Source organism: Lipotes vexillifer, unplaced genomic scaffold, assembly GCF_000442215.2.
Source record: "Lipotes vexillifer unplaced genomic scaffold, Lipotes_vexillifer_v1.1 scaffold522, whole genome shotgun sequence".
NCBI classification, from domain to species: domain Eukaryota; kingdom Metazoa; phylum Chordata; class Mammalia; order Artiodactyla; family Lipotidae; genus Lipotes; species Lipotes vexillifer.
Window position 1 is genome coordinate 1,110,828 of NW_006780291.1, and position 14,514 is coordinate 1,125,341.

Below are 14,514 nucleotides of genomic sequence, written 5' to 3' on the forward strand. Positions count from 1 at the left end.
AGCAGGGGCGAGCTCTCCAGACTGTGGGCATATGAGGGGTGAAGCTGTGGGCTGGAGCCGGCTGGAGAGCCATGTCTGGTTAGAAAGGTGGGAATAGCGGAGTCAGGCTGGAGTTGAGAGGTCTGCTGGCTGGACTGCCACACACTCCATTCCCCTTCTGTACAGAGGGTGACTGCTGTAGCAACAGAGAACGGCGAGGGCAGGGGAGGTCGCAGGGAGGAAGGGTGGGTAGACTTCAGAAAGATCGTGGCCTTAAAGGATGGGTGGACAATGGCGGGAGAAGAGACACACGATGATCAGCCTGTTCCAAGGCTTATCCAGGGAACGTCTCTGTAGGTCATTCCTATAGGGGCTGGAACGTGGATATTGCCCCATCAGCCCTCTGAGGCTGCCATGATACAGTCAGCTACGAGCCAGGGGTGGAACTGTAATGTTTATGGTGGATAAACCTAGTTAGATTTTGTTGTCATTTTTTTCATTAGTTTTCAATGAATGTTTGTCCTGTTGTTTGTTTCTAAATTTATTTAGTTATTTATAACTCAGCACTAGATGTACTGGCTACATTCTAGGGATTCACTGGCAACTCAAGCCAGTCATCGCATTCCTACATCTCATGGAGTTCACAGTTGGACGAGAGAAACAGATTTTAATCAAATAATCACAAATCTAAATGTAACAAGCAGTTCAGGGGAAAGCCATATGGTCTTGGTATGAGAGCTAAGAGATTTAATATAGATTGAATATATTCTGGAAGTTTCTCTGAGGAAGTAACACTAAAGGATCCAAAAGATGAAATGGAGACACAGACAGAGAGATCAAACATATGGACACCAAGGGGGAAGGGTGGGGTGGGATGAACTGGGAGATTGGGATTGACATATATACACTATTGATAAAATAGATGACTAATGAGAACCTACTGTGTAGCACAGGGACTCTACTCAACACTCTGTGGTGACTTAAATGGGAAGGAAATCCAATAAAAGAGGGGCTATATGTACACGTATAGCTCATTCACTTTGCTGCACAGCAGAAACTAACACAACACTGTAAAGCCACTATACTGCAGTAAAAATTTTTTAAAAACCCAAAAATCAAAAATGAGTTGGAGTCAGTCAGGCAAAGAGGATTCCAGAGAGACAGAACAGCATTTGCAAAGGTCCTATGGCAGATAAATGTACGGTCATCATGAAGGACTGCAGGACGGGCAGTGAGTGAGCTTGGTGTGAGGTGAGGCCCAAGAAGTGGGCAGAGGTCAGTCAGGGAGACAGTGGAGGTCATGACCATTAGTGTGGTTTCTATCCTTACCAAAAGTAAAATTAAGGGAAAAAGTAAGGAAAAAGTGGCTACTGAATGGTGTCATAATACAAAGAGGCGGGAATAATCGCACAGTTGTCTCTAAACTGTTTACTTTAACCACATCCATTCAGCTCTGATTGACCTGCTTTACAGGTTAGTCTTCTGAGAAAGCTTTCCTTTGAGGGAAAAGCTGTTGGAACAGTGTTTGAAATCAACAATGGGCCTGTACAGGACCTCTGGGAAAATTACAAAAAGTACCACTTCTTCAAGATGTCTTCCTTCTTTTACTGGAAAATTGTCTTAACGTACTGATTTTATTCGAGCAAAACTCTTTACTGCCATCTTCCAGAAAACTGTCCTCATAAACATAAAAGCCTATGATGTTTACGATGTAAATGGTGCTCCCTTAGATGTGGCACCTTTGTGCAGTCCACAACCTGCACCACCATACTCAGTGGCCCTGGAACTCCCGTGATCATAAAGAAAGGGGAAAAGTAACTCTTTCTTCCTTAAATTCAAATAGCATATCATGTGAATGGGAAAAGAGATTTTTTTTTTTTTTTTTTTTTTTGTCTCCTAAGGCAGAGGTCCCCAACCTTTTGGGCACAAGGGACCGGTTTCGTGGAAGACAGTTTTTCCTTCGTTGGGATGGGGATGGTCAGGCAGTAATGCGAGCGATGGGAGCAGCAGATGAAGCTTCACTCGCTTGCCCGCCGCTCACCTCCTGCTGTGCGGCCCGGTTCCTAACAGGCCGCGGACTAGTACCGGGGTTTGGGGAACCCTGTTCTAAGGCCTAATTATAAACAAATTTCCCAACGCTTACTCACGCTGACTAGGTTCAGTGCTGACGGGAAGGAGTAAGGGTTCCAAATGGCAGAAAGAAAGCACCCTCCCCAGGGCTGGTTGGATGGGGAACAGTGGCTAACAAGGTTTTACACTAAAAATGACGTATCTACCAGATCTGGGATACAAAGAGGAGACCACAGAGCCGCACTGCAACCACAGCTAACCACAAGCCCTCCCGACTCTGCGCCAGACCACGCCGGGGAGCAGCCCACGAGGGCGTGAGGCATCACAGGCTGGGTAAGGAAGCGCTACAAGCCGTGGGAAAGTCCTGATTTCATGAAAACGGGGAGAGACATCTATACAAGTTCACCTGAATGGGTTCTGTGTTATTTTAACATTGCACTTTCAACCGGACATCTCTCAGTCTAAGTTTAAATTCACAAACGATAGTTTTCAAACACTATATCAAGAAGTAGCAATAAAACCCTTGTATATATTAGACTTCTTAGAAATTGATAGACGCACTGAACTCAATACCCAATTGCTCTCGTATTTCCAGTGTCAATTCCAGGGTCAATTTTCTTTTTTTCTTAAATAAAAAGTATTACCCTCACAGATTTTTCTGGATGATTCTGACAAAAAAATAAAAAGATGCACTCTGGTCCTCTCCCATCCCGGTCTCGACCATGCTATCTATATCTATCTCAAGCTTTTATCTCTGATCCTGGCACCCATGTCTTCGGGAAAACATCGCCCCAGCAGAGTAGCCCGGGAAAGCCCAGGCACACTTACCGCTGCCTGGACAGAAGACGATTCAGTTCCTTCGTCCTCGTCCCCGTCCGGCTCCTGGTCTTCGTTGTCGGTCCAAGAGGACACGTCCTCTACCGAACTGGTCAGATCAGGCAAACTCTTAGATGTTAGCCTGAGGAGGTCCTCTGCAGAGCTTTCCTATGGGGACACAATGAAAGGCCCACGAGTTACCCCATGATGTCAAGGTCAAGGTAAACCTAGCCGAGTCAACTGCGGGTGGTCACGTGCTCCCAATCCAAAGCCTGTATGGAGTGCGGGTTCCACATTTCCAGCGGTGCAAGCATGGCTCACGGGCCCAGCCGCTCCGCGGCATGTGGGATCCTCCCGGACCGGGACACAAACCCGCGTCCCCTGCATCGGCAGGCGGACTCTCAACCACTGCGCCACCAGGGAAGCCCCCATTTTTTTTCTTGATGAATCTATGTTTCTCAGGTGAATGTTTCTATGGGTAATCTAAACTCCCTGAACTTAAGATCCTTCATTGCCCTCCCCTGTCTTACTTTCAGGATATAGTTTAAACTCCCTCATCGGCAGGCTAACATCAGAGATCTGGCCTCTGCCCAGCTCTCCAAACTCACCCCCCCTCCATTCTCCCATCCCTTCCATTCAAGCTGTACTGACTTTCAAACACACCGGGCTCTCCCCTGCCCTGTTGCCTTTTCCACCAGCAGCTCCCCTGCCTAGACCACCCTTCCTCTCTTGACTAGGGCCTCTCTGGGCAAAGCGTGAGCATCGTCTCCTGCAAGCCTTCCTGGATCACCTCTGGAGGCATTTACCTCTCCTTTCCCCTCTAATGTCCTCTACTGTTTATCGCCTCGCTGTGTGTGTCTAACTTACTCATCTATCTCCCCTGCTTGTCTGAGAGTTCCTCTAACCACGTCTACTCAGTGCAGTGTCCCCAGGCCTAGCTCAGAGCTTAAACATCCACCATATCCTCCTCTCCCTCATTGCTCATCTCACAGGCCCATGGTCATCAGAAAGAGATTAGGTTGTTTAGTGGATCACAATGTCCAAGTGGAGACTGATAATGTCTCTGCGACGAAAGCAGCCCTTGAACAACTTTTAAAGGTCAACAAAAACAGATGGAATCAGACTCCATTAAGATTAGACTCCAAAGGGGGCTTCATCAACACAGCCCTTCCTTCCTACACACAAATAAGGTCAGAATGGGTTGAGGGATGCAGGCGAGATCAGTGAGACCACGTGACAATCCCAAGGACAAATGAGGCACACACAGGAGCCGAGAGCTCTCCTGGGAAATGACACAGCACGTGAGGCCAGGGACCGGGGCTGCAGGGCTGATCTGAGGCCAGAAAAAAGGAGCAATGTGCCCTCTCCTCATTCCCCCATACCAGCAATTTCGACAAGGAAGGAAACGCGTGGAGAGTTTTGATCATCATATTCCTTGGGGGTTGACAGAAAAGAGAGTAACAAAAAATACCCATCTTACACAAGGGACGTTACAAACTACTGAGTTGGCACCTGGTGACAATGTCGTTTGTTACTAGTTTGATGCAGTTTCCACCTTCAAGGTACCTGAAGCTCATTCATTTTAGGTCAGTAATTTGTGGACACCATACTTTTAGACCTTGCCCGAGGAAGGGAAAAAGAGTGATTAATGAGAAAGTGAGTTGAGTCCTCTTCTGTGATGTCAATTCTGCTCAGCTATTAATAGAAAGCTTTAAAAAAGTGAAAGTCCCAACTGCTGAGTAAATTTCACAATAGCCACAGGATGGAATACTCCGCGGCCATAAAAAATGCTGCTCTAGAAATTTATTTCCTGATGTGGGAAGCGTTCTTATAGTATGTTACTTACCGAAAAAGCAGGTTAAAAATAATATGTAAGAACCGTGCTAATAACAGATGTAATAATAAACCGGATACGATACTGTGTGATAACCATAAAGGAGCACACTTCTCCAAGCGCTCACTGTGACCAACTACATTGTTCAGAACCCTTTATAGTTCATTGAATCTTCCGAAAATCCCGTGAAGCAGTTATTGATTCTCATTGTACAAGTCAGACTTCGAGAGGTGTAGTAAGTTGCTCAAGATACACAGGTTTTAAAGGGCCGTGCTGGCACCTGAATGGGACTCTGGTGGGACTGCCTCCAGGTGCACTGCCTCCTTGTGTTTGATTCCATTTAAAAGAAAACGTGCTGGGCTTCCCCGGTGGCGCAGGGCTTGAGAGTCCGCCTGCCGATGCAGGGGACACGGGTTCATGCCCCGGTCCAGGAAGATCCCACATGCCGCGGAGCGGCTGGGCCCGTGAGCCATGGCCGCTGAGCCTGCGCGTCCGGAGCCTGTGCTCCGCAACGGGAGAGGCCACAGCAGTGAGAGGCCCGCGTACCGGCAAAAACAAACAAACAAAAAAAAAAAAAAAAAAAAAAAAAGAAAACGTGCTTGTATTTGCACACACGTATGCGTTCCTGTCTGGAAGGACACACCAGTCAGTGGATAGTTACTGTTGGCGGTGTTACAAACATTTTATCTTCTTTCTCTTGTCTATATTTTTCTGGGCTTTCTACATTAGATATAATGAATACATATTTCTTGTTAATAAAAACCAACAGTGAAACAAAAAAGGGAGCGAGCACGAGAGAAAGCTGTATTTCTACGCATGTAATTCTAGGAATATCAGAACGAACTTGGATATTCTGAGTTTATTCATTCAACAAAAACTTTCTAAGCTCCTCTGTATACACAAATGACATATTTGTGTGGAAACATGAGACACCCTCTCCAGAAGAAAGTAACTGCTATATCTCCAAAACAATGTCTTAAAGTTTTGTGGCAAGGTGACGATTATCTGCAATAATGAATTTAGATTTTTTATGACTCCTTATATTCAGTAAGTCAAAAGTTCTTTTTCTTTTCTCCCTCTCTTCAAATATAAAGACAGAAACAAAGCCTCTGGATGACTTGGTCTTGTGGGATGAAGAAGACGAACAGATGCCCAGAGGCGCCTGAAGATTGACTTCTTGGGGCTTCCCTGGTGGCGCAGTGGTTAAGAATCCTCCTGCCAGTGCAGGGGACACAGGTTTGATCCCTGGCCCGGGAAGATCCCACAGGCCACGGAGCAACTGAGCCCGTGCACCACAACTACTGAGCCCGTGTGCCACAACTACTGAAGCCCACACGCCAAGAGCCCGTGCTCCACAGCAAGAGAAGCCCACGCACCTCAACGAAGAGTAGCCCCCGCTCGCCACAACCAGAGAAAAGCCAGTGCGTAGCAACAAAGACCCAACGCAGCCATAAATTAAAATAATGTTTAAAAAAAAAAAAAAAAAAAAGGATTGACTTCTTGTTTCTCCTCCGTGGATGAGCACCTTGGATGGTGCAGATTCAGTTCAGGAACAAACAGCAGGCAGCTGCCGTAACAGCGCACTGCCTAGCTGTAAATGGAGCAAATGGGAAGGAGTCGCAACTCTGAGGACTGGGTCAGCCTTAGGGCCATAGCTCAGGACAGCCGGCCAAGAGCCAACGGATTGAAAACCAGAATGGACGCCTGTTCCTCAGCTCTGGATGCTGCTCAGCCCTACAAAGACCCCAGCAAGTGTCCCTAAATGTCCAGGCCTCTGGCAGGAACACATTACCTTTTTCTAATACCATTGACTCTGGTGTCCTTTATATCTTATGCGACTAAGGGGCAGCATGAAACTCTGAAGTCCAATGAACCCAGGATGAAACTTGCTTCTGTCACCCACTGCTTGTGTGACCTCTGGGCAAATTAATTAACCTCTTAGATTTTAGCTTCATCCTCTGAATAAAATGAGTGAATGGCTCTCTCATGGGATTTAAGAATTAAATGAGATAGTAGGTACGAATTGCCTGGCCCTCAGTGGAACCCAATACATGTGAGTGTCTTTCTTCCTTCAAGTCAGTGAGTGAAAATATTGGTCAGGCTCCAAAATCTGTTTTCAAAAATCTCACGTGTGCCCCTTAATTACCCATGAGTGGCCCCTTTTTGTTTTTATTTTATATTTTCTTTGTGTAGTGTGTTTGTGGATAATGGCTGACTTTGAAGAGACTTCTCTTCCTCATTTTCCAACTAGCAGGAGAAAGAAGTGAGCACAGAAATAAAGGTTTGGGGGACATGGTATACCACCTGTGCAGAACCCCTGTGTTCTTAAGCTGCAGGCTGTGGGGAGGTGGGCCGTGCGAAGATAGGACTGTATGTGGTGCGTGCGTGCGCGTATATAAGAGCCAGTAATGCTTTCCAAACTCCCACCACATCTGGCCAAATGAGGAATTTGTTTCTCCTTCCCTCACAGCCTTTCCCTCCTTGTGGGATTCACCAGGCTGACCAAGAACATCCCTAGCTTTGCTCCTTCCCCACCCCTAGGGAGGGGATGCCCCAGGGCATCTCTGGGAGGGGAGGAGGGTGCCTATGAATGGAGAGTGTCTCAACTCCTGCCTCCAGGGCCTCAGTGTCAGCTCTTCCTGCCAAGTCTTTGCCAAGGCTCTATATTCTGGTTGGAAGCCTAAGGGTCTAGGTCAGGGACTTGGGGTAAACGGTATAAAGGGAGGAAAGCCGACTTTTCAGATGGCTCAAAACACTCTTCTCATCTATTTATTAAACACTCCCCAAATAGGCAATAGACTGTGCAATCTAAGAAAGAAAATATATAAAAACCTGTAGATGCTGGCTTTAAAAATCGCATCAGGGATAACCAGGGGAAATCAGCCATCCTGTCAAGAGCGTATTGCTGCAAAGGATTAAGGACTGGGGGGGGGGGGCCTCACACCCATTTCTCCCCTCAGCTAGCACTGGGATACGCCCGTGGCTCCACTGCACAAGCCCCCCGAGTCCAGGGGGCCCCTCCCTGGTCTCCTCAGCAGCACCGTCTCATCAGACAGTGGAGCAGATCCCAGACAGCCCAGGTCCTCCCCTCTTGCCACACAGCTGGGGCATCCTGCCGCCTCTACGCAGGTCTCTAATGCTGGCGGGACCCCGGGGAGAAAGCAGATGGGGGCCCCGGGCCTCAGCACTACTCTTAACACGCTCCGGGGGTGGGGGTGAAAGAAGCCCCAGCCCGAGGCTGGGTGACCAAGAAGTGGCAGCGAGACGGAGGGGACAGACAGACACCGCTGGGCGTCAAGAGCCAGGGTCCCGGCTGCGCTGCCGGCGGCAGAATCAAGGCCTCCTCGAGACGGGAGCCCCCGCGGAAGCTCTGCCTCGCTGGGTCATTTGTAAAACAGGAGGAAGAGGGCGGGGGTGTGGCGGGACAAGCGGGGTTCACGAGGCTTCTTCCAGCACCAACACTCTGTGCTGCGGGGAGCCCCGGCAGCCCGTAGCCTGCCCACGGCCGGCCCGAACCTCCTTCCGGCGGGACCTGGAAGATGCGCATCTCCCGCCCCCCTCCCGCCCCTGCTGTCCCACTGACTTCCACATCTCCTCCTTGGTTTCCCCCTGGACCAGCTGCTGCTCTGTCCACCCTGCCTTTCCTCCTACCCTGCCATTCTTCCCTTTTCCTTAGTCCTGTTACTGCTTTTCCATCTCCTAGACATACCCATAAAGACCCTTAAAGGAAGGCAAGATGATTAAATGCCCTTTAGCTCAGGGTCCCTCGTGGGCTCGCGCCGTAGAATCATGGCTATTTGAATGGCCCAAGGTAAAGGCAAGTACGCATGTGCGTGTGTATGTGGGGTGGGGGGGTGGGGGTCGTACATGGGGAGGGCTCGAAACCAAGTCCACCGCCACCACTTAAAATATTCTACAAAACAAACAAAAACCACCTACCTTGCTGGCCACCACCAGCTGAACCACTCCGGTGGCTGAGCGAAGAATGGCCACAGCTTCCTCGTGGGAGAGCCCGACTAGTAAGTGACCATTGATTACCAGCAGCTCATCTCCTAAGGACAGTCTGCCATCCCTGAGGAAACGGAGATGGGAAAAAAAATCCCTCGTCAAAACATTCTGGGCTGGAGAAGGGCCATCTTCCTGGAGCTGGGTAGGGCTGTGAGAGGGGACAGTTAAAAATGGGCTAAAGAGGAGAAGGGACAACTGGAGACAGCTGGGATGGGACTGTTTCATCCTTCCGTCTGCCCAGTTAGGGGAGTGACGAGCGTCGCGAGATTTCAGATGGTCGTTTAGTAACAAGCACCATCTCAAGTTACCACCCTATCCCGTATCAATGCCAACGAAACGTCTTCCATCCAAGTGGAGACGTGATAGAGGGACCGAGACCCCAAGGCTTTAGGATACTTGGTCATTCTTTTCTCTAGTCCTACCTGCCACCCTGCCCTTGAGACTGAGTCATCTTCTGAGTCTCTGAGCTGAGCCCCAAAAGGGCGAAGGTAACCTAAGCTCACCAGGAACCCTTCTCTAACCCACGTCCCTCTCTCTTCCTAGGTGACACACCCTTGCCCAGATTTCCTCTGTGGCACCTGTGGCACTACACCATGTGTGTCTGTAACCCCTCCCGAAGAGTTACAGGGCCTCCAGGGTGAAGTGTCACAATGCCTCCTTCTTTGTGTCCCTACCGCCAAGCTTCACAAGCAGAAGGATGAACAGAAAAATGAACAAAGAAACTGCCTAAGTTACTGCTTGCTGTTGTACGTATCAGACCTGGTGTACCACACAGGCGTACAAACATGTTCTATTTCTTTATTTCCTTTAAATTAAGTGAATGACCTGGAGTTTCCTTCCCACGGGGCTGGCAGGAGGCCCAGTCATCACGGGGTCTGCCTGCCCTACAGTGGGCCAAGGGTGGCAGACTGTTACAGAGCACCGGGCAGGTCCCGTCAATCATGGTGGGTTAACAGTGTGTGGGTTCCAACTGAGCCTCCAATGGCCTGGTCTCCCATGATCCCAAAGCAGTCAGAGGCTTTTCGTCTCCACCGCTAAATACGGGATGGGAAATCTGGTGAGGCTGAGAGACCCAAAGCCCAGGATTCCACCATCCCCTCTGAAGGCTTTACATCAGCATGCAGGATTGGGTGGGACCCATGCTTGTCTCCAACACTCCCAGATTCACCCCGCTCTGTTTCTCTCTAATCTATGGACTCTCTCCTGCTTGCTTTGTTTCAATGAATTGACCAAGTTCTCTAACCTCCCCCCGCTTACCAGTCCCTCTCTGTGTCCTCTAGGGCATGCATCATAATCTTTTCTACGAATCTAGGTTTTAACAGAAGACAGGAGGCACCAGAGACTCTGAGAGCCTCTGCTTTCTGTTCTTCAAAAATCCCTAAAGCAGAGAAAGGCTAAGAACCCCAGGCTGTTGCTCAGGATGGAAAGAGAACGGAAGAGGAAGACCACAGAGAACAAGCAAACTGCAACGCCAAAGAGGTATGCGGGTGGGCACTCTGCAGGAGAGGGATTCAGGAATACAGGAGAACGTAGTGGTTTGGGCCAGTGTCCCTGGGCTTACTTCTCCACACCACCGTCAAGATCACCTCTGTCCCTGTTCCTTTTTAATCCCACATTTCTCATCTCCAGTTATTAACTAGAATGCCCCACATATAAATTAAATACCCAGACACGCACGCGCGCACACACACACACACACACACACACACACACACACACACATAAGCTAAGGCTGTAAGAAGATGGTGAGACCCCCCTAGAAATAGCTCACATGGAAAATAGAAAAGAACAGCTCTACATAAGCTCATCTCTGAGCACAGGAATTTCCTAATTGCCAACTTTCCAAAGACAAACTAGAACCTGAAACCTAGCACTGATAGGAAAATGGCTATCTCATGAGAGTTCCTTAAAGCATCCATCATTTGGGAAGTGTAATGATGCTCTTCTGCATACAAACTATCTAAGGTCTTAATCTTTCAATAATGACTGCCACGCAGATAACTGACACCTGCAGTTAATCTTATTTCTACTTGAGTTATCAGGATTGTACTCTCTACTTAGGGGACTGATGAGCATGAAACACTTTGATAGTTTGCGCCCTGGTCCTCTCTTTGGTATTCTAGTCCCCAGACTAAATACCTTGAGCTCCTTCAGCCGTGGCTCATGAGATACATTTCTGAGAGCTCCCTCGGTCTGGAGCAGGCCAACGCTGCTCTGGCTTGCCATCTCCCCCTTAGCGTCGGGGTACCTGGACTGAACACTAATTGCAGACTAGATTCACCTCCCTCATCAGTGAAACTCTACCTTTATCCACCTACTGTATACGTATGGACATCCAACATATATACGCGTCCCACTGTGCTTTGCAAACAGTAGACGCCCTATGTATACAGAAGCAATTAGCTACACGGCATTAGCTTACATTTGGGGACGGCTACATCCCTAACTCAACATGGACTTCTTTGATGCGCTCTGCCTAAGCACTTCCCTCTCCCTACTTCAGATGACTGTTCAGGTTAAAAAAGAAGCTTTACAGTATGAATTGTTTTCAGGTCACAAGGAGAAAATTCACATTTACTTTCCCCCCTCCGCATCTGCACGGCAGAGACACACATAGCTAAGTGTGTATCAAATCTGGATAGGCCCGACGAATCCAGACACAGCACACGAACTGTGGTCACGTTTAAACCCCATCACTTCCCCAAGTCATCAGCCACAGTCTCATGGGAGTGACGATGTCAGGGATGTGGTGTTCCAATGCGTGGATAAGGAACCGCGCGTCACAAACATCCCGAAAGTCAGGATAAGTAACATTCACTTGACACTCAAACTGGATTAGAAAGAAATCGAATCTTTCCTTCATGGTGTGGCAGAGCTGGCAATAGCCCCAGCAATTAACCACTTCCTGTGCTCAGAGGGGTGTTTAATTAGAACCGTTCGTGCCCTATCTCCTCCTGTGCTCCAGCATCATCCTTGTAAAGTGTAAGTAATCCCCAGTGTTTTGACCGAACGGAAGGGTCCCGGCACCCGGGGGAAGGGGAGGGGGGGGGAAGACAAGGAGGCAGAGAAAGGGAGAGTTATCTAGTCACCTGTGAGCGGCACCTCCTTCCTTCACTTGGGTGACAACGATAGCGTGAGGTGAGCGCTTTGATCCTCGGCCTCCACTAACCTGAATTCCCAGCCCATCCGATTCTTTAAGCAGCTCCATCTTCCATATCCGGCCAACTTCGTCCTTGGAAGAAAAAGTGAGCAGAATGTGAAATATCTGGACAGACATGCACCACTGTCAAAGGAGAGGGGAGCGGGGAGGTCCAGCCAAGCATTCATCACTTGTCGACAGATATTGCAGGGGACCACCGATGAGAAAATTCCGTGGGTTGGACCAAAGTCTCGAGCTGGCAGTGCTGCCCAAAACAACCTTCTGCGATAATAGGAGTGTTCTCCTTCTGCACCATCCAGTAGGAGCCACCAGCCACAGGTGGCTATCGAACACTTGAAGTATGGCTGGTGGCAGTGGAGACACTGAATTTTTAATTTCATTTCATTTTAATTAAATTTAATTAGCCATCTGTGGCTAGCGGCAATGACATTGGACAGCACAGCAAAAGTGATCTGCGAATTTCCTGACCAGGGTCCTGTTAAGTAAAGCTCTTCTGCCTGGAACCCAGGTACCACTACGTGTGTAAATACGGGCTGTGCCTGGGTTCCTTTTATTTACAACGGCTACTAATTGATAAAGGAGGATGAAAGGAAGACAGAGCTAGGTCTTGGTGCCAGGAGACTTCAACTAGTTTGAGCCAAGCTCTGCTACTTGGTACTTACGAAAGTCACATAAGGCCTGAATACCTGAGTTTCCTTGCCTTTAAAGGGACTTCCCTGGTGGCGCGGTGGATAGGACTCCGTGCTCCCAGTGCAGGGGGCCCAGGTTCGATCCCTGGTCAGGGAACTAGATCCCATACGCATGCCACACTGGGAGCTCGGATGGCGCAGATGGGGAGCTGATGAGCTGCAACTGAGGAGCCCCGGAGCCACAACTAAGGAGTCTAGCTGCTGCAGCTGAGACCTGGTGCAACCAAATAAATATTAGAAAAACCCGAAAACAAACAAACAAAACATATAACTCCTTAAAAAAATAATAAAGTGGGGTTAATTATTAATACTTTCAGCTCTGGTGTTAGGATTAAAGGAGACATTTATGGAAACAGGCAGCAGTGCTCCTGACATCTAGTAGATACATAATAAATGCTGATAGGTAACCACGTATGACTTACACATGCATATCATATATGTTAAAAACATCATACTGAATTGAATCTCAAACTTCCTTAAAATATATGAATGAGATCTTGGGTAGGAGAAACCAAAACAGGAAATTCACCGATGAATTTGTGATCAACTCCTGCACACATTGGTCAGTATACTCTTTTTTAACTGAATTAAAAAATGCTTCAACAACTATAAAAATCCATCCCTTTTATTTTATTTATTTATTTATTTATTTAGGCCACGCCACAGGGCTTGTGGGATCTTAAGTTCCCCGACCAGGGATTGAACCTGCGCCCTCGGCGGGGAAAGCGTGGAGTCCTAACCACTGGACCTCCAGAGAACTGCCAAAGATCTATCCTTTTCAAAAACTAATAAAGGTGTCTAAGTCCTCTTGACTGCTAGTAGCTTTTCTGCTCTGGTTTATTCTCCATGTGACTCCGTGTTTCACTCCAAGGACACAAACATACACCCACTGCAAAATGTTTGATAATTGGCTGCTCAGAGAAATGAAAGCAAAAGCTTCTAAAGTGATTTATTTGGGAGTCTGACTTTAGGCTCGTCCCAAAGTCCTTGCTGGCTCCAGGTATATAGGTAGGGGTCCCAATGCACTCCTCAATTTATAAAAGAAAAGCTATGTGTTTTCTTCGTTCATCGTGAAGGTCCAACGGAACTGTTAAGGTCCAATACAGACAAAGCCAGCATCTCCCTAAAAATAGGCAACCTGCCCATTCAAGCTGCTTGCAAAAGAGGAAAAATGTGAAGCATTTAGAAAATCTGAAATGCATACTGTCAGCAACTAAAATGCAACGGTAAAAAAAGCAGATGTTGAACGGTCACTAATGTGCAGCAACAGGAACGTCTAGGGAAATTATTGCCAGACAGAGACCTGTTGGGCCCTACACTTCTCCTCGCCCAGCGCAGCTCACGGGGGCTCCATGACTCCAACAACACGCCGTGGTGCCAGCTGTCTCCTCCATCCACTGACCACAGGCCCACGAAGCCTGTCTGGCCAAATATAACCGCAGAAGTCACTGGCTTTTCTCCCACAGTAGTTCATGAACTTGTCAACGATCCCTACACCATCCCATCGTCTCACTTTGGACTCCCTGGGTTTTGGTTGGTTGCCTCTGACCTCTGGAACACCTTTCTCTCTTTCCCATTCAGAAACGGCCTTCCTGGCCTACAGACTCTCTCACAGCTCCACGACTTCCAAGAAGCCATCCTTGAGAGTCAGTGCTACCACGAGATAGCAACCTTCAGTGCTTCCACTACACGAGACCCTATGGCTATCGGAGGACTCCGAAAAGAACAAAGGCAGGGGTGCTGCGGTTAGCTGTTATCCCGGTGTGCAGGGCATCCCACACTGGCACATGGGCCAGCCCTGTGGCTGCTTCCCCGGGCCTCACGGTGCAGGTAACAAACGAGAGTCGACGGTGGCTTGACTTTTTTCCTTGGAAGACATGCCATGGCTCCTGGGGTCTTGAAGATGTGGGACAGTGTTCCTCCCTCTCCCAGTACAGAAAAGCTGTAGAACTCTTTCC

General features: G+C 48.4%; 1 protein-coding gene across 1 annotated transcript in view; it reads right to left on the reverse strand.

Annotated features, from left to right (window-relative positions):
• PDZD2 (PDZ domain containing 2) overlaps window positions 1-14,514 on the reverse strand; it is a gene marked incomplete at its 5' end in the record, with an annotated part of 100,293 nt that overhangs the window by 78,888 nt on the left and 6,891 nt on the right. The window contains 3 exons of the mRNA XM_007453363.1: window positions 2,878-3,033; window positions 8,639-8,771; window positions 11,797-11,939. Coding sequence (XP_007453425.1) covers window positions 2,878-3,033; window positions 8,639-8,771; window positions 11,797-11,939 — 432 coding nt within the window. The remainder of the gene's footprint in view (window positions 1-2,877; window positions 3,034-8,638; window positions 8,772-11,796; window positions 11,940-14,514) is intronic.